The sequence below is a fragment of the Astyanax mexicanus genome, chromosome 6 (assembly GCF_023375975.1).
Source record: "Astyanax mexicanus isolate ESR-SI-001 chromosome 6, AstMex3_surface, whole genome shotgun sequence".
In the NCBI taxonomy this organism is placed as follows: Eukaryota; Metazoa; Chordata; class Actinopteri; order Characiformes; family Acestrorhamphidae; genus Astyanax; species Astyanax mexicanus.
Window position 1 is genome coordinate 24,685,148 of NC_064413.1, and position 19,937 is coordinate 24,705,084.

At 37.8% G+C, this 19,937-nt stretch overlaps 1 protein-coding gene across 3 annotated transcripts in view; it reads right to left on the reverse strand.

The window, feature by feature from the left end:
* The window catches only part of scn5lab (sodium channel, voltage gated, type V-like, alpha b), a 205,894-nt gene that overhangs the window by 14,858 nt on the left and 171,099 nt on the right, over positions 1 to 19,937 (reverse strand). For all 3 annotated transcript variants that reach the window (XM_049480059.1, XM_022673864.2, XM_049480060.1), the window contains 4 exons: positions 14,291 to 14,411; positions 11,240 to 11,394; positions 6,419 to 6,592; positions 3,724 to 3,846 (listed from right to left, as the gene is read on the reverse strand). In XM_049480059.1, coding sequence (XP_049336016.1) covers positions 3,724 to 3,846; positions 6,419 to 6,592; positions 11,240 to 11,394; positions 14,291 to 14,411 — 573 coding nt within the window. The remainder of the gene's footprint in view (positions 1 to 3,723; positions 3,847 to 6,418; positions 6,593 to 11,239; positions 11,395 to 14,290; positions 14,412 to 19,937) is intronic.

Genomic DNA, 19,937 nt, shown 5'->3' on the forward strand with positions numbered 1-19,937 from the left:
TGAATATAAAAAAACACTTTTGGTTCCAATAAGAACCATGAGCCTCATTCACTAGATGTACAGTAATTAAAGCAGCAGTTCCTATATGTAAAAGTTTCTTTTACATTAAAGCATCAGTACTCCTGTGTTTGGAGGGGCAAAATATTTAAATTAATGGATGTTCTGCTTTATCTATCCCTGCAAATCCTTATATATGTATATAAATTCTGAAAATTCATTTATTGGTCTGGTAAGTTTGTTGGATGTAATTGTGTAATGGCTGTCTGCATTTTGACAGATATATTTGACAGATATATATAGCTTCTATTAAACATACTCTTTCACATGCTCTGTGTTATTACATAATCTCACCAGAGAGCTTTCTATATCATTATGAACTGTTGCTTTAAAAAGAGATTTCTTCTTAAAACACACTTATGCACTTACGCATTCACAACAATTCTGACACTCAGCAAGTTTTATTGTTTCATTGATGAGAACAATGAGATTAATTATTATAAGAGCACTGCTGTGAACAATTCTGCACTTTAAAAACACACCATGAATCTCTCATAATTTTTTTGTTAAGATGTCTGGGGAAAAAGGCCCCATGCTTCTTTATGTAATCAACAGTGGTTCTTCTATGGAGTCACTCAAAAAAACATTTGTAGCACCTTTACTTGTTATAATGTAATGTAATACAATGAAGCGATGAAAAATGAACAATTGAACAAATAACATTTAGATGGTGAAATGCACCACTAAAGAACAGATGATGAAAGGAATACATTGAACAACAAACGTTTATCACACACAGTCGTGTAAAAAAATTAGGACACCCCATGAAAACCTTAGACTTTTTGAGCAAATTTGAGCTGTATTTGACTTTATTCAGTGCTGAGAGATGGAACTTATATAGCACAAGTTAACTTAAAGGAGAACTCTGGTGTAAAATGCACTGTTGGTGTAGTAAAACATGATAAAAAGTACTTATCTTTGATGAATAGCACACCTCTCAGAACACTCCCACAGTGTTCTAAGATCCAGAAATTTTAACAGTTTGTCCAAACACCCTTCAGACTGGGTGAGGATAAATTGCTTTTACTACTGTTATCCAAAAGAAAAAAAAAGTGCACAAGAACCTTATTAAAAACCTAGATATAGACATAGACTCCGCATAGCATAGCAGCTGGTGCCAGGAGGCAGGCTATGCGGAGTCTATGTATATATATATGTCTATGACATTATCAATACAAATATGGCGGCGCTCAGAGCTGAAGCTAGCATTACGGGATGTAAACAGAGGTTTTTTAATAAGGTTCTTGTGCACTTTTTAAGTTATTAATGCCTTGTTTTAAATGTCAGGGCTCTCCGGATTCTAGCAAGGAGGTGTGGAGCTACTTTGAGTCTGGATAACGGTGTAAAAAGTGATTTATCAGGGCAAATTATGCCCCGTGTCACCAAGTCTGTTAAAATTTCTGGACCTCGAAACGCTCCTGGAGAACGAAGGTGTGCTATTCATCAAAGGTAAGTACTTTTTTATCATGTTTTACTACACCAAAAGTCCATTTTACACCGGAGTTCTCCTTTAAGTAAAATGTAATGAACAAAAATGGACATTTACTGTGAGGATAAGTTAGGACACTCTATGCCCTAATAGCTGGTATTTTCTCCTTTGACTGAAATAACCTCAATTACACACTTGCTATAACCATCTACCATGATATCTCTGGCATCAACTGATAGAAAGTAAATGTGGGGGTGTCCTAAGCTTTTCCTAAAATGAAATCTGTTCAATACATTTTACAACTTGTTTAAAATAATAATTTACAGTCTTTATTGTTTAGTTGTATAATTAAGCCCAATATGTTCAGAAAGACAAAGGTTTTATTGGATTTTTAATTTTTTTCATTTGACTTTATACGTGAACAATCTGTCACAGTACAGGGAGAGATCTGAGTCATTTTGTTCTTTATTAAGCCTTTGTAAATGGATACATAGGAGCATTTTAATAGCGCTATGGGTAATACTGGCTGTTAGGTAGGTGGCGTTATGAAATAACAACAGGAGACCGAAAGAGCATCGCCGCACAAAGTGAGCAAAAGAAATCTGGCAAATATAGACCCATTTATTAGTGTCTGACTGCAACAGTGCTGGAGGCCATTCTTAGAAGAGCACTTTAATTTGTGAGGCTCGAGACATATGACCTGTTTATATAATAACCAAAGCCTCATTTCCAACGGAGGAAACAATAAAAAAGGCTGCTAAAAACGCTGAGGTTGGATTTTGACGTTTAATTCTAAGAGCGTCAGCGGTACAAGTTTGGCCAAATTGTCAGAGGAAGAAAAGTGTCACAAAGGGATCTGCCACCCAGTTGATCTTCAGAGAATGAGACTGCACTTTCTTTCCCCATGTAAAGAAAGCAGTGTGCCTCTGGCAGCAGCTGTTAAAGCACTGTGACGTCTAATCGTATTTGCCAGATTTACAGCGACGGAGGGGGAATTCCACGCGCTGCGGCTTCACTGTTACACAGCATGCAAATCTAACACACTCCAATTCAATTTGCTCTTCAGTCTGTAGGCTGTCAACAGATACACATTTCATATTGCTGATTATCAGTGATTTAAAGCTGGACAAACAGAAGCTCTATTTACTGCTGTAAATAAGTGAGAATAAATGGATGAAAAGCTAATACTGACTACAATGACTGATGAAAGCAAAGACGAGAAAGAGAAAACTACAATATAATAAATGCCCATTTGTTTGACACTCGGTTACTAAAATACTGATGATATCCCACACCGTATATACACTATTTTTAGATAACAATATATAAGATTTAACATTTATGTTTAAAACAATGTCCTATTAATACTGTCAGGAAATAAAACATACTTAACAACATGAATGCTTTATAAAATTGTAAAACAACTTATACAACTTTTTAATAATATTATCATTTATTATTATACTGCATGTGAGATCATGAGCGGTGAACAATATGGAATAAACTCCTAAAACCAATTTAGCAGTTTCCCAGCCAGAAATGAAGCCTAGTCTTTGATGGACTACACATCATTTTACAAGGAAAATATAAAATATAGTCTAGGCTTAGTCCATGTCTGTGAAAGACCACACTCAAACAGTATTAGCCTCATAAAAATATATTAGCTTTATAGACCCTCATATTTAACCCAGTGTGAGTCCACAGAAAATACTTAACTGTTACCAAGTAGTTCATAGTAGTTTAGCACTAGACATATTTATAATATTAACAGATTTATAAACCTTGGCTTAAAAATATAGCAATACCATAATACAGCAATTATGAAATGTAATACTGTCAAGATGTGATGTTTCGGTTCCATCAGAAGAACTCCCTTTAATATATGAAATATGTTAAATTATCATTAGTCAGACATATTAAATAGATCAAGCATGATTAAAACATGAGAGAGAAACGTGAGAAATGCATACAGATATATATATATATATATATATTTTTTTTTTTTTTTTGCAGTTTAGTCTAAAGGGGAGCTTATGATTTATGTTAGAATGTATGAATTTATCTAGGCTGAATTTAATGGAATTCAATTGCTGGGAACTCTTGCCCTTCACAGAAAGTGAGAAAATAGCTTCAGATGACGAATAAGAGAGAGATGGACCCGGCAGACAGACAGACAGACTGAGAGGGAGAGAGAGAGAGAGAGAGAGAGAGAGAGAGAGAGAAAGAGAGACTCTTACCCTCATGCCTTCAAATCTGGATAGAGCTCTTAGTGGCCTGAGAGCCCTGAGGGTCCTAAGTGATTTGATGGCAGCGAAGTCAGAGTAGCCTAGTGTGTTGGCTACGAGGCTTACTAAAGACACCTAAAAGGGGGACAGAGAGTGGAGGAGACAGAAAAGATAGAGACGCGGTGTTAGCAAGCTGACAAAACCTGCCAGGCAAAGGGCTTGAGCACTTCCTGTGAAAGAAAAAGAAGAGGCATCCCTCGCTCGAGCCTCAGACTCAGCTTCAGTCTCACTGTATAAAAAAATGGGCTGGTTTAATAAAAGAAGTGGTTAGTTTTATTTTTCCTCTTTATTGAGGATGCTCCTATTATTATAGGAGCATCTTCTTGTCCTTTGTATGATCAGTCCTGCAGAAAAAGTTTCACAGGTTTAAAAAGCTGCAGGAAGTCTGTGTGTCTCCTCAAAAGACCCTGGGTGGACCTGAAGGATGAAGATCTTTATTTACTGGCCTAATAATCACTAATTGGCTAAAGTCATGGCGAACACTGTACTCTTAAATAGCCAGCGGTGGCACGTCTCGGTCAGAGCGGTTCTTACCCTCATGCCAGCAAAGCGAGAAACGGCCCGTAGTGGCCTCAGTGCCCGGAGGGTCCTTAGAACTCGTATGGTGCCAAATTGGTCAAAACTGAGGGCACGCGCCAAAAGGCCAATCACTGAAACCTGTGTGAATTGAATTATAATTTATTTAGTTAATGTCAAGATTGCTTGCCACCTTAATCACCTTAAATGGATCAATCTATACACTGTATTATTGTGATATCTACACTTTCTGCATTCTAAGCTCCTCATCACTACTACAGTATACAGAGCTTTCTAAATATAAGACACAGGGAACCTCTGTTTTCACCTTCCAAGATTAAACCAAGCCGTAAATATAGGCCGAGCGCTTGTGGTTTGTTGCATTGTGTTAATGAATTTTATTAAGATAAGGGCAGAAGGGCTTTGAGCCCATAGGGAACAATCACTAAAACTGCTTAGATTACATTCATAATGATTTACGAACAGTACAGGCAGCCTGCGCTGGGACTCGGGGAGTAAAACTTGGAGTTATCTCTTCACCACGGAGAGTTACTACACAAGCGCTGAAGAGGCATTTGATCTCATGCATAATATTTGCACAGGCATTAAAACACTGTCGAGAGCTATCAGACATATACCAGTACTTTCTGTTCATATATCTCAACAGAGGTCTCAGACTTATAGCTGCTACCATAATATTTTTATATATTATATCTACACCTAAATTCCAGTATATATATACGTTTAATGAATATGTACACTAATAATGCTCCTTATATATTGCATAATATTCATATTCTAGCCTTTGACTTTTTAAAGATAAACACTTGTTAATGAGCATTTGATTGCAAATTAAAACAAGATTTACATTAAACGCTACACATTTTTTGTGTTTTAAGATTTCTTTTCCAAGTGAAACACAAAATTAAAGATGGTTTCTGAGCTACATCAATATTTTTGCTTGAGGATAGCATATACAGTTTTGGAAAGAGATCTCTGATTTTGCTATTCATAGCTATATGTTTGAGTAAAACGAACATTGTTGTATTATTCTATAATCTACACACTACCAAATATGAGAAATGGCTAAAATAACAAAAAAGATGCAGAGCTTTCAGACCTCAAATATGCAAAGAAAACACGTTAATATTCTTTAAGTTTTAAGAGTTCAGAAATCAATATTTAGTGGAATAACCCTGGTTTTTAATCACAGTTTTTATGCATCTTGGCATGTTCTTCTCCACCAGTCTTACACTCTGCTTTTGGATTACTTTAAAATTCAAGCAGTTCAGCTTGGTTTGAAGGCTTGTGATCATCCATCTTCCTCTTAATTATATTCCAGAGGTTTTTAATTTGGTAAAATCAAAGAAACTCGTCATTTTTAAGTGGTCTCTTATTTTTTTCCAGAACTGTATAGCAATTAAATATATTAAAATAATCACATTATATGGACAAAAGTATTGGGCCACCTGCATATTCATTGTTTCGTCTGAAATCAAGGGTAATAAAATAGTTCTAATATTCTGCTTCAGTTGCAGTAATTGTCTCTACTGTCCAGTAATAGCTTTTTAACTAGAATTATGAAGCATGTTTGTGAGGATCTATTTGCATTAACAACTATTCATTGATTTATTCAATTTCCCACTTTATTCTAAAAGTATTCGATGGAGCACCATCATTCCAGAGAAGACAGTTCCACAAGTTTCAGATCCCTCTAGCTCATCACTAGGCATGGAGTCAATAGTTTCATCATCATGTTGTTACCTTCTACTCCAATGTGCCCTATACTGTTGACAGTACTTCTTTACAGGGACTAGACAAGTTGTCTGTTTTGCATTTGCACATTTGTGTCAGCAATAAATGCATCTTAAAAGTAGCTGGATGCATTTATCAAAGAGGGTGTTCACAAACATTCAAACATGTTGTATACATTTGCTGCCCTGCTTCTAGTCTCCAACCCTGCATCATGTTGAAGAGCAACCTACCTGCAGACACCCCACCAGATTCAACCAATTACTAACTTCAGAAGCCCTTTAAAGTCTGGCTGAATGAGGTGTGCAGGATGAGGGCTGGAAACCACAATATCATACAATAACTGTGCTGCTTCTTTAGGTGAAAGAATTACACTTACGTCAACGATCAGAAAGTCTAGCCAGCACCAGTAGTTGGTGAAGTACTTCTTAAAGCCATAAGCAATCCATTTCAGTGTCATCTCCAAGATGAAGATGTAGGTGAAAATCTTGTCAGCGTACTCCAGCACAATTTTGACCACTTTTCTCTGTTCGATGTAGATGTCTTCAAATGCCTGTCAACAGAGAAGAAGAGACAGAGAGGTCAGTAGGTCACCAGGTCTGTTATATTTTTAAATGACAGTATGTGGACCAAGATTGTAGCATGTTGTCAGTTAGGACTGTGCATTGGCGAAACCTTGGCGATATGATATGTATGTAGATGCAGGGGTTTCGATTTAACATATCAATCAATCGACCTTTATTTCCACTCGGTAAATACATTGAGGGTAACCTTCATTTTCAATGCAGCCGAAAAAAAAACAAAATTAAAGGGATTGCAAATTAAGTTTAAATTATAAAAACAAAGCAAACAATGTAAGATTTAATTAAGAAGAGATAAAATAATATAAAATAAAAGGATATGCAAACAGGCTAAAATGTCAAGCAATAAAACAAAGAGATAAATAAGTAGAATAATAAAATATAAACACAATTATAGAAATAAAGGACTAAAATAACCACAATTATAAAAAAATAAATGATGAAACTAAAATAAATAATAATAATAATATGTTAAAAAATGATAAAAAAGGAAAGAAGAAATAAACTAACTAAAAAGGTAAAAGGCCAAATGTAAAAAAGTAAATGATGGAACTAAAATAAATAATAATAATAAGTTAAAAATGATGAAAAATAATAAGAAGAAATAAACTAATTAAAAAGGTAAAAGGCCAAATGAATGAAAACAAATAAAAGGATGGAATGAATAAAATAAATAAAATAAAAGAGCTAAAAGGTAAAACATATAATTAGATTAATAAAAAGACAACATAATTAAAATAACTAAAAAGGTAAAAGAAAAACTCAACTAAATCAGTTACAGGGTGTCTGAAGGTGGCCAGATATTAAAAGTTTAAAATGATTTAGTGACTCCAGAGAGCTGAGTTTTAGAGTTTCCTGTAGTGAATTCCAGCTCACTGGTGCTCTGTAGCTAAAAGCAGATTTTCCCAGTTCAGTAAATCTCTAGGAACCTGACAGGTGATCCAGAGCGGGTCTGATAAGTATTGTTATTTATAGAAATCATGGATGAGATATAAGATAGCATATGGAGGGAGAGCGAGTTATAAATATATCACAATATATTGCAATTCTGTACACACACTATCGTATTTATAAAATTGTATTAAATGAATAGGTTACTGTTTATCTAGTCAGAACACTGGGATCAGTGTCTGCCACCAATTTTTACATGTATACTAATAATTAAAAATCGATAGTGAGTTTTTGAAAAAAACTTCTATAGTATTGCAAAACAAAATATTGCGATACTTCGATATCATTCAATATTTTCTTACATCCCTTTTGTCAGTTGTAAGGTTTTAATTTCGCAAGCTAATTCTAACCTGTTTGACTGTATCGCTGGCTAATGTGTTACTGCCTCTGAAAGCTACAATACATATCGTTACTGTCCAATAAAAACAAGTATCTCTATTTATGTCAATTTTTAGGACATTATTTATTTCTCGATGAACAGACCAATAGAAATACTTCAAAATGACCTGAAATAAACTCTTTTTACATTGACTTGAAAGTTGCTGTTTTGAAGATACTTGTTTTTCATTGGACAGCGAGGCTATGCATGCCTGATATCTCATGACCCTGTGTTCTTGCTAGAGCTGCTCAGCAGCCCAATGTGTTCCGCATTGATGGGCACAGACAGAGAGGCGAGGAGGAGCACACAGCTGAGGCTCCAACTCCTTCCACGCACCCAAGGCTCTGCACCAAACCCCCCCTGCTATTCATCATCAGCGTGGAGAGGGCTTGATCATCCGTCGACCTGGCTCTTCTCGGCTCTAACGCAGGGCTTCCCGCTCTGAGGTTTAACATTTAGGGCATCCTTATGCTACAGTACGGTTCGACGCTTGCATGCACTAATGCACGGTACAGTTTATGTAGGGAGTCATTAGGGAAGCCGGCACTAAGCATCTGTGGCCATTTGCCTCTCCATTGGTTTTAGCCGACGTAGCGGTTTCTGGCTCTTTTTGTTTTTTTTTTTTGCTTACTTTTACTTTTCACATGTGATCATTCAACTCCGAGGCTGAAAGAGCAGCTGTTTGCTGAGGAGGTGTTGGTAAATGCCACCAAAATACCAGCCAGTCTAGTTCACACCTGGCATCCGGGCCTGCCGACAGACCAGTGACATTAGCCTCTCTTTGTGAGTCACTCAACAACAAAAGGCTCTCCTGTGCCGTTAAGAAGGTTCTATACAGTAGGAAAGTTAAAGGTTTCGAAACATTACACAGGAGCTGTGAACTTTTTCGCTCTGACATTTCTTGACTCCTTCGCACGAGCGCTGCTTAAAAGGGCCACAGTCGGTAGTAAAATGCTGAATGTCTGTGGGTTGTATAGATCAGTCGGCTCCTGGCAGCACTCTCCACCCTCAGCCTTTGTTTCACTCCGGAATCCAGCCTCCCACCACTTCCAGAATTCCTAAAATCTCCTGTGGCAAATCGATCACTTGTAGCAATGCAGAGGAAAAAGTCAGTTCGCGACGGAGGAAAAAGTCGGGAGGAGATTATTCAGCAGCGTCTCTAGTGGCCGGTGGCATCTGTTTAAACTGATTAATGTCAGCTGAAAGCTGTGCTTTTGTTGCCCTGCCACAGTTCTCCCATGGAGACGCCTGGTCCTGGAAGTTGACCAGCCAGCAGGCAGTCTGGCACCCCTTAGCCAGCTAAACACAGAGCCTGCTGACTCTGCCCTTGCAAACTGTTCCAGGGTCAGCCTGATTATGCAGTTTATAGGCAGTGAGATTGGGGCAATTCAGCAGGGAATGGCTTTCATTGGGCCAGCAGGAGTGCAGGAAAGACCTTCCTATTTCTGCTGTTCCCTACAGACTGTGCAGCTCCAAGTGTGAACAGAAATTATAATGTAAACAGTTTCTTTTTTCCTGACTACTGTAAGGGTGTAAACATTACAGAAGTTTTAAGTACATGAGTTAAGATTTAAACATGAGAATAGCCATTACTGCCATCAATAATAAAAATACAGTTTAGTTATAAATGTTTGAAAGTGAAGGTTTTGGGGTTTCCAACAATTCCATGTACTTTGTACACACTAAAAAATTAAGGTGCTAAAAATGGTTCTACTTTTGGTACTTTTGGCCATAAACCTTACTTTTTATAGAACCACACAAGTGGTAGTTCTTTAGAATATCTACTACAAACGTTATTCTTTATGGAAGAAAAAGTGATTTTCTATGCTATTGCTGAAAGCGTGTGTAGTACCTTATTTTTTAAGGCTGCTGCACAGCCCTCTAAACATTTGAAAGCATTGGTATCAATGGAAAATATTGGGAAAATTTAGATATATTGTTATTATATATTCTTCTATCCTTAAATGAATGCTAAAGCAAAGCCATATGTCAGCTGACCTCATAGTGTTTTAATCTAATTAGGGTCTCACAAGAATTCCATGTGACTATTCTATGAACAAAAACAGATGCAAATTGTTTTAAGTGTTTTAATGAAAATATTGTATGAATAGTCATACACAGCACCTGATGTCTCACACGTGTGAGTGACGAATGTTGTCAGCTGATCTCTGACTCTAGATGTAGAGCAACTTTATTGATCATTAATAGAACCAAAAAGTCTATTGTATACACTATGGACTGTGTTTCATATATGGTAAATTTACTAACTATAATGCAGTGGTGAAAATGTATTTAAGACTGTGTATGATGTGAGCTGGGGCAGTCAACAAGTCTCGACAAGGAACACACCTGGCTCTTCTCGGCTCTAAAGCAGGGCTGGCCACTCTGAGGTTTAACATTTAAGGCATCCTTATGCTACAGTTTGGTTTGATGCTTGTATGCACTAGTGCACGGTTCAGTTCATGTAGGGAGTCATTAGGGAAGCCAGCACTAAGCATCTGCGGCCATTTGCCTTAGCTTAAAGAACACACCTAGCGCCAATGCGATGCCAGCATTAAAGAACTCTCACAACTGTGCAATATTTTTAATTTAAACATTAAATTAAAGCCAAAATATAACATGAAATGTAAATTTAATATAAACACTCTTTGTCTGCTTTAGCTTTTTTTTCAGTTGTGTGGTGTGGCCAGTGTGCAATGGGTTTAAGAGTGTATTTATAACAATTATAACAAATATATTGATTACTTTACATCAGTACCTGATGTGATCATGTATGACCTATATGTTACAGTATGTTGCATATACCTGCACTTCATCCTCACTAGCACATCTCATTGTACCGTATCGGTACAATGCATTGTCTTGTCTGTTAAAATGTCTCATGTTTGCTTTATTTACCGTATTTATTGTAGTGTTATAGTTCTATGTTGCACAATATGTTTTTTTGTCTTTTCTATATTATATAGCTTGCTCCATGTTGCACCATGGTTGCAAAGAACCTAATTTCGTTGCACTGTGTACCTGTACTGGAATGACTGATGATGAATGATGAATAAAAGCCTCTTGATATGACTTGACATTTAGGGCTGTTTTTCTGGACAAGGATTAAGACTAATCCAAACCATTTTTTTATTTCTATAGAGGATCTCCTTTTTGAATCCTGTTTACCAGGACGAGTCTCAATCCCTGTATGGAAAACTGACTCATAAAGACTAATTAGGTTGCTAGATTAGAGTGTAACATCTAATTCTAGGTTCTTGTGGAATCATTTTTTGTTGACAAAGCTCACCAGAGCACCACTGCTGAGCAGGATCATGAAGATGATGAAGGTTTCGAACCAGCTGTGCTCCACTATGTGATAGCAGGTCTTCCTCAGCCGCCACCACACCCTGCCCAGCCCCTCATTAGTGTTGATATCGCAGCACTGGAAATGACGGACACACACTAACAAAGGGGAGGGGGAAATGGAGAAAACGGGGAGAAAACACAAAGCGAGTATCAGCAAACATTCAACAAAAATGAATTTGTGCGTTTGATAAAAACAGAATATGTACTGTATATTTAGTTGCATTTTTTGAAAATGCTTTCAAGCTCAGAAACTGACAGGTGAATCACTTCCGTCATTGAGACATCACTGTTACGTGACATAATCCCACGTTGCACCGATGACTCTTTAAAAGCCTTCCATCCATAACAATAGGTCGCTGCCATGAAATCACATTTGAGCCTCCCTTGGGCATCAAAGCATCTCCATTACCGGCATTCGAGCTTCTCCAAATTAACTTATTGCCTGTAAACTTAATAACAGGATTATGGTAACAGGGTCCTCTCAACTCAATTTGTACTGATGCTCCAGCTCTCTATTGGAAGCCTTAGACATTTTAACACCCCGCTCTCATCATTTGTCAAGCAATTAACAGCCATCAAAGCAAAATCAAGAAGCCCAGTGATTAGAACAAAGCCTTAGCAAGAGTTAGCATAGAGTCTCTCTCTATTCCTCAGGAATACTAACACAATAACGGTAACATCAGTGCTGACACGATTTAGCAGTGAACATACCAACAACACACACTTCCCTAAGAGCATATCTCAGCACTTATGCAACACTATTTATAAATGTCACACACTGAGCAAAAACATCACTTCTTATTTTTCTGCTTCTACCTAAAAAGCTGTGAGAGGCTTGGAGAAAAGCACACACACAGTTTAAACACGGAGCAGACTGGTAAATGAAGCCAGTGTGGGAGTTCATATCAGTACAGTATATTATTAAATCCATTAAACTTAAAGGTTGCAGTCTTCCCGTCCTCACACTAATGTCTATATAACTTATAGAGAAAGAAAATAATAAATAATACTTTTGTTTATCTTTAGGATTTTATGTGTATGATATTTGATGTGTTTATTGGGAAATATCTTTATCAGGACATTGGACTTGCTGGATATAATTTTTTAATAAAAAGCTTCTTCCAGTATTTTTTGCTGAAAGTGTAAAAAGCTTTAGTTACAATGTGCATCACACTTTAACCTATTAACATGCCTTTACCCATATGCGGGCTACAGGTATAAGTGATACAAACCCTTAATCTCTGCAGTACAATAAGTTATTTATGCCACATTCTGCATGTTTGAAGACAAACATAACAAATGAAAGGTTTGGAGGCCATGAACTTTGATTTGATTTGTATACAGAATTGTAAAATTTCAAAGAAATTTTAAAATAAAGTTCAGGAAAGAGCCAATTTTATGATTATATTCATTATATTTTGACAGTTACAGACTTACTTGACTATTTTTCTATATTTTCTATTACAATTACAATTATGCTTTTCAGTAACATTACTTATCAAACATCAGAGTTTTTTATTTAATGCTTGAATAGAAATCCTCAAGATTTAGGGGTGTAATGTCAGGCAGAATATTGACAAAAATCATGGCCTGTTGAGGGATTAACACACAAAGCTGCATACGCTTTGTCTGTTTTTATTATTATTATTAAGTATAGTATTAATATATACCTTTTGTTTACTCTTGACATGATAGAGGTATTAGTAGTATTAGAATTGTCTACCAGTTAAGCCCAGCTTCACCCCAGTCTGCTCCCTATTGATTTATACACTAAAACATCCCCAACACTCGTCTTAAAGGAATACTATGACTGCCGATTTGCTGATTACTCAGCATGTTTAAACACACTGGATTTGATTGCTGGATCAATGGATTCTACCAAATTGAATATGGACCATCAGTCATCATCAGATTAGAGGCTTGTTTTATTCCTGACAGGCATTTTCAGATCTTTGCTGACACAGGGCACTCAATTTAATGCCTCACTGCTCTTTTAAATGTCAGTTAATTGTTTAATGTTTTATATTAAATAGCCTTTACTTGGAGATGACAGTAAACAGCATGAGAAAAAGTGCGCCTCTGCCGTGTATGTAATGATGTTTAACAAGGGCTGTCTGTCTACAGTCGGGTTTACATTCAAATTTCATTTTCAACAACTGGGAACAGAAAAGAGTGATGTTTCCTTCCTTCCTATTTATACAGTAAAAGCAAAGGTTTGGACACTACTGGTCAACGTACATGTAGTGTTTACATGCTTTGAGTAAATATATTCACAGTCTCTGTAGAAAACTGCATTTCTGCACATTTTAAAGCAATTTATTAGTGCTTATTGGCTTTATGTAACATAATGTAACACAAATAATGTGATGTGTGCAAACATAATGGCACATTTAATATATGTTTTTGTTTCATCCAACATTTAAATTAGGCAAATAATTAAGAACTGTTTTTCAAAATGTGCATATTATGTTTATCTTAATATGTCTGTTTGTTTAATGCATGCTTCTTTTTATTATTATTTCTAATACTATTAAAATATTCTTGTGTCATTTAATCAGGGCTGCCCATATTATTGAATAAGACTGTATGATTAAACCCAGAATGTTTCATTTGCAGTCTGTTCTACACTTCTAATTAAGCCAAGCCTATATTGAACTCCAACAGCTCTGCTGGAACAAAGACTGTAATTATATAGTTATTACATAACTATTTATTAACCATATGATTATTAAAAATATCACTTGAAAAGGGCACTTTTTCCATTTACATTATGCACAGAATTATGATTACTGGTTCAAATGAAAGAGTTCTAATTTGCTTATTATTAACAAACATTAAAGTCTAGGAAAACACGCACATTCTAACGTTCTCAGCATATCATGGAAATGGATGATTTTCTACTGTATTCTGTAACCACTTCTATATGACTTACCACTTATCAACAACATAAACACAGTCTGTCAGTGTTTCCTTCACTATAAAACATATTTACCTTCTGGGAAGCAATTGTCTGGGTCCATGTCCTCCTCGGCCATCTCTGAGTATTCATCTTCCTCCTCCCCAGGCTTCCTCAGGTCAACTGTGCTGCCCTCCGATAGGCTGATGTCATCACTCTGAAACCCAACAGAACCAGTCAGTCTACTAACTGCTTCTGTAGCACTTCTAATAACAGCTCTTACATGACACTTCTGCTGAGAGGCCAAAACACAACAATGATGTGGAACAAGCTCTGGGTTTATTCTCTGGATTTCTGGAGACCAGGTAAAGAGTGGAATGTGCCAGACTGTGCTTTGCAAAGAGGTTTGTTTATAAGTTAAAATTTGACGTGTTTCTACGATACTAAACACCACTCTACTTCAAGCACATTTATATTTATGTACATCTTAATCTATTATGGCCTGTATCTGACTTTTTTTTACTTCTTTTTTATTCATATTTTTCCCATTTTCAAAGCGTATAGCGATTTGGTTCCGATACATAAGCTCACAGACGCTTTGTGCTTAGCGACATCACCCTTTGAAGTGATGAGGAGAGAGAGCGCCATCTACCTATCCAGAGAGAGAAAGGCCAATTGTGCTCTCTCAGGGCTTCAGCAGCCGATGGCAAGCTACATGAACGCTACATGAACAGGATTCGAACCGGCGATCTCCTGTCTAAAAAACGACTGTGACCGACCTACTAAATGCTATGTCCCAGTGATTGATTATGACTATTATAATGCAGGAGCTTTTTCAAATATATGTAAATAAGAAATTGCATTTAACAAGAACTGTGAAGGTTAAGCTGAGGTCTAGAAGAACAAGAACACTTTGTACAGAGAAGTTCTCATAGGATTGTTAGAACGATGATACAAAATCTTGGCTTGACTGAAAAAGACCTTTTAAAAAGTAAAAATCTTTTAGCAGACTGAAGTAGTGGTGCACTATTTTACTGTGCAGCAACATTCATGCACAAGTCCTTGTATATTTAGATTTAAATTTAATTGTAATTTAAATCATTTTCAGCTGATAAAAGAAGCTGTTGTAATATCATTGTAACAACATGGCCGTTCTGATTATATCATATTCCTGCTGAAGCTGGCTCAGTTTCAGCTCACATGAGGCACTACATTTGCCACATATGAAAAAAGACCTTATAAGCACAGCAGCTGCCTCATTTCTAAGCACTTGGAGTGTTGTGATTTCACACACAGCCTAGAGGCAGCATTTGTGCCTGATATTTATTTGGGACGGGGACAGCATGCTCCCAGGTGTGCCTTTGGGACTTGTGTGGGTCCCAATCAAGCAACAATCCTGCCCCATCCTCATAGCTCTGCCTGCCTGAACAGTTGGAGCTTGCATGCTAAGTGGAGGCAGTGGAGAAAGCTGTTCCGGCTATAGTGTGGCAGTGTGGGACTGCTGACATGAATGTCTGATGAAATATAATACACCCCTTGCCCTCCCTTGTTTGCAAGACCCTGTGGGTGACAGTTCTGCCCCCTTGCCTCCCTGGCACAACAAAAAGCTGACAACACGACAACATGACTAGCTAGTGTTCTGCTACACACGGGGTACAGCTTGAGATGGAAGACGAGAGGAATGTAATGCACTGTATATTCTACATATATCATTCCAATTTATTATCATGTGATCTGGCATTAAGTGCTGCTTTACACCTAATATTTATTAAGCAATAATGCTCAAGAGGGAGTGCTATAACCTGTAATATTGGCACTGCTGTGCTGCGGTTGTAGATCAGCACAGCAGTACCAATATTACATGTTATGGCTCGAACCTTGAGTGTATTATTGCGTTTATGCCGCAGTTCCGTTATCGCTGTATATTGAAAGATTTAGAGTTGAAGATGGCGATAAAATACGATCTGTTTGGTTATAAATACTCTGCGAGTTAAAATAGTTTCATTGCTGCTCTGTTTGTAGCTGCAATGTTTGGCTTGTAAGCGCTGCATCGTTGCTAGGTTACCTGTATGTGGCAAAGTAATACATGGAGAGCTTCAGTTACAGTGCATTACCGGCTGATAATGGCACTCACAGAACGCATCTCAGCCAATCACATTGCAAGGTTGGAACTAACTGTGGTATAACATCTGTTTTGTATCTGGATTTATAGTATAGTATGACTGGGTTCTGTTAATAGCCTCACTAGTTTTACACATTTTACAATTTGTGAGTTTGAGTCAGATGTGGTAAAAACTTTGGTTTTCTGCCATGACTAAAGTCCAGTTTGCTAGCTAGCATTTGAGTGCTCTACTACTCCTCCATTTTCCTGTGATCACTGGATCATATGATCTGGACAAATTGGATGTTTGAACTGAAAATCGGCGAATACACATGTATAGCCTACCGATTCTTTAATCTCTAATTACCGGATTTTACACAAATATGACTTTACAAAGTGTTAGTTACTCCACGTGTAAACTCCACCAGAGTTACATAGTGAAGTGGCAGACTTTTCATCAAAAGACCACCTACATGTTTCTTTGTAAAGAGTCTCTAACTATCCTCGTTTCATTGGACGGAGAGCAAAAAGTGAATACAAGAGCTTTTGGATAGCGGTAGTGTTATGTTTTGTCTGTAAAATAATATTGTGATAAATATTATATAGTGTATAGTGCTTTGTGGCTATAAGCAGTGGAGGTAGAGCGAGCAGGAGAGAAGCCAAGATCCACAGTTTAATAATTACTTGTATAAACATTTTTTTTGAAAGACATATTTCTGCTTGTCTGTTGGAATCCGATCACACAAAACTTTAAGCTGATGTCTGTTTTGAAATATAAGGCCCTCTCTGGTGAGAATGGATAATTGCGCCGAGCATGTGGAAGAATCATTTTGAATGAATCCGATTCCAGGTTATGTTCAGTCAGAGAGAGAGAGTGCGCTCAGTCAGAAACTTCACTTCTTTGTTTTTTTGTTTTTGCTATGAGTGAATGAGCTACTGAGCACTGAGTTTCCTCTTCTGAAGTCTCCATAGCTCCACCACCCGCTCACGATCAGTAAAACTGAGCTGAATCCTCGTTAAGTGGCTGTACATGTGTCATAAGTAAGTAAAGACGCGTGATGTGGCCAGGAGAACTCCCACGAAAAGCGACCAGACACTCCAGTTTTTTGAATGAATATCCATTTAACACAATATTTTATCCATATTCTTCTCCACTCAGAAATGCTTCTGCTTTTAGTTTATTTTCAGAAACAAAATAATACGGACTGTCACTTTAAATGTGGACGAGATCTGTCTCTGACTACCTCCGGATATGGCTTGAGTGATCTCGTTGTAATCAGTTCACAGTGAATCTTAGGGACTGTTTACACCAAGCGTTTCATGCAAGTGAAATCTGGAAGTGAGCCGATCAAGTTTGCGCAACGTTTCTGCCAGAAATGCATGTAAAAATGACATATTAAGTGAGATGAACATGCCATATAGAAGAACAAACTGGTTTAGGTGCAAATTTCTCTCATATGTAACAAGCTCAGCTCCTCATGAGGCAGAAGCTGATGAGAGATGATGGCGTAGATTTGGGGAGAGAACAGAAAGAGAAGGAACAAAGAGAGGAGGGGACTTGGCAGTTGTGGAAATGATGTGCATCACTCCTGACATGAGGCTGCTGTGTCTCGGCTTCGCATTAAAGCAGAGGGAAATGTGGCGTGGCAGTGCCTCGGCACTGTGGAGGAGGTGAGAATAGGCCTGAATCCGCACCGACTGAGTGGGGCCGGAAATGAGGCAGGGTCACAGCAGTGCAGGATCGGAAGAATAACCTAGACCTTGTTAAATTTCAGCTCTATTATGTCTGTGGAAATCATCTATATAAATGGAACAGAGGGACGCGCGATATATCGTTAATCATGCAATGCTGGCCAAATCTGTGCATGCGGACAAATTCTCATTTCTACAGGAGTTTTGTGGGTTATAAATCAATGTATTCAGGTTATGCAACAAACAATATACCCTAAAATAGTACAGAGCATTCTTTAATCATGCCTGGTTAGAATATGGTTCTAAAGTGGTCCAAACATTATTCTAACAGAAGTTTTGCGGACACTGAACTGCAACAGTGTCATATGTGTACCATTAATATGCCACAAAATACATCACCACCCACAGTGGACAGCACAGTCTGGCTAGAAGTCTCCATGCAAACAGACAAATATCTCTAGCAGAAAAAAACATCCATATTTAATGCAGCAGACCTATCAGTCAGTGCAGCAGTTTTTTTTACTTCAATGGGAAATGGCAAAAGTCATGGGACACAATACTAAAGTAGTTATTAACCATGATTTTTCTCATGTCAGTTGTACTTTTTATTTTGTGTATTCTTTTTTATTAGTTTTAGATGTAACACAACATGCTACAATGATACTCAACTGTATGTTTAAAAATTAGAAAATGTATTAATTTCACACATTTAACAGAGATGACATGGCACAATGCAGCATTCATTAAAAAATCAGTGAGATAGCAATTGGGCTGACATTACCCTCTTCCTCTAGTTTTGAACAGCCTAGACCTTTACTGTCTATGCACTGACCAATCTCTTCACTTGAATGCAGTAAGTTGTTGTAGGCAACTCAGAAAGCACAGAGTACCAATCCATATTTGGATGTCCAGTCACATACTATTATTTAGAATATCCAATATACCTGACCTCCATGTATTTGGAAAACGATGTCCTCTGAGAAAACCCACACAGACACGGGGAGAACATGGAAACTCCACCCAGATAGGGACTTGAACCCAAGACCCCAGTGCTGGGAGGTGAAAAGCACACCCAAGAGAGAACATGTATAACTGAACACTCCACAAGCAAGTAATCATCTCTTATCTGTTCTTTTGTCATTTTTCCACTCTTCAGCATTCTGTGCAAACTCTTTATAACTTTGATCAGGGATCACAAAGCTGCTTCACACCATCTCGTGATGCACTCACCTGTCCACTCGGGCCGCAGGCATACTCCTCTAACAATAAACAGAGCCAACCAAGCCAACCTTTACTCCAATTACATACACACATACTGGAGGCTTTGGGGATCAGGTTTTCCAACTGGCTCACTAAACGCAGAGAGACAAATAAAAACGCTCCCATTGTGTGATTTAATGTGATTGAGTTGTAATAGAACACGGTTTCAGAGTGAACTCAATAGAGTAGGAATAATACAGTGTGGAGCGCATGATGATATATCATTGTCCTTTCTGCATAGGGGCTTTCAGGCAGTCTCTGGATTAGGTCAGCACGGGGAGATGTCAATGATGCAAAGCTATCCTCATCTTTATGTAAGAGCTATGACAGCCTGTTAGCATATAGCCTGGCCCATACACACATCCAAGAGCAAGCTCCAGTTTATAGTCCATTCTCTTTGGCAGGACATGCATGCGTGGAATCCCAATGCTGAGCATGGTAGAGTTGCACATTCCGACACCACCGACCACCACAAAAGCCCTATAAATATCCTCCCAGTGGAGCTAGGGCCTGCAATGTGGCATTCACCCCCTGGAACCCAGTGAAACTGGACCTCCAGACAATGTATAGTTAGTTGGCCGTGCAACGGACCAGGCTCTCTGCCATACAGGATCAGGGCTTATGAGCGCAGTATTCGGGGGGCACCCTCACAGAGGTTTACTTCTGAGCTGGGCTGCCAGGGATGGCTGA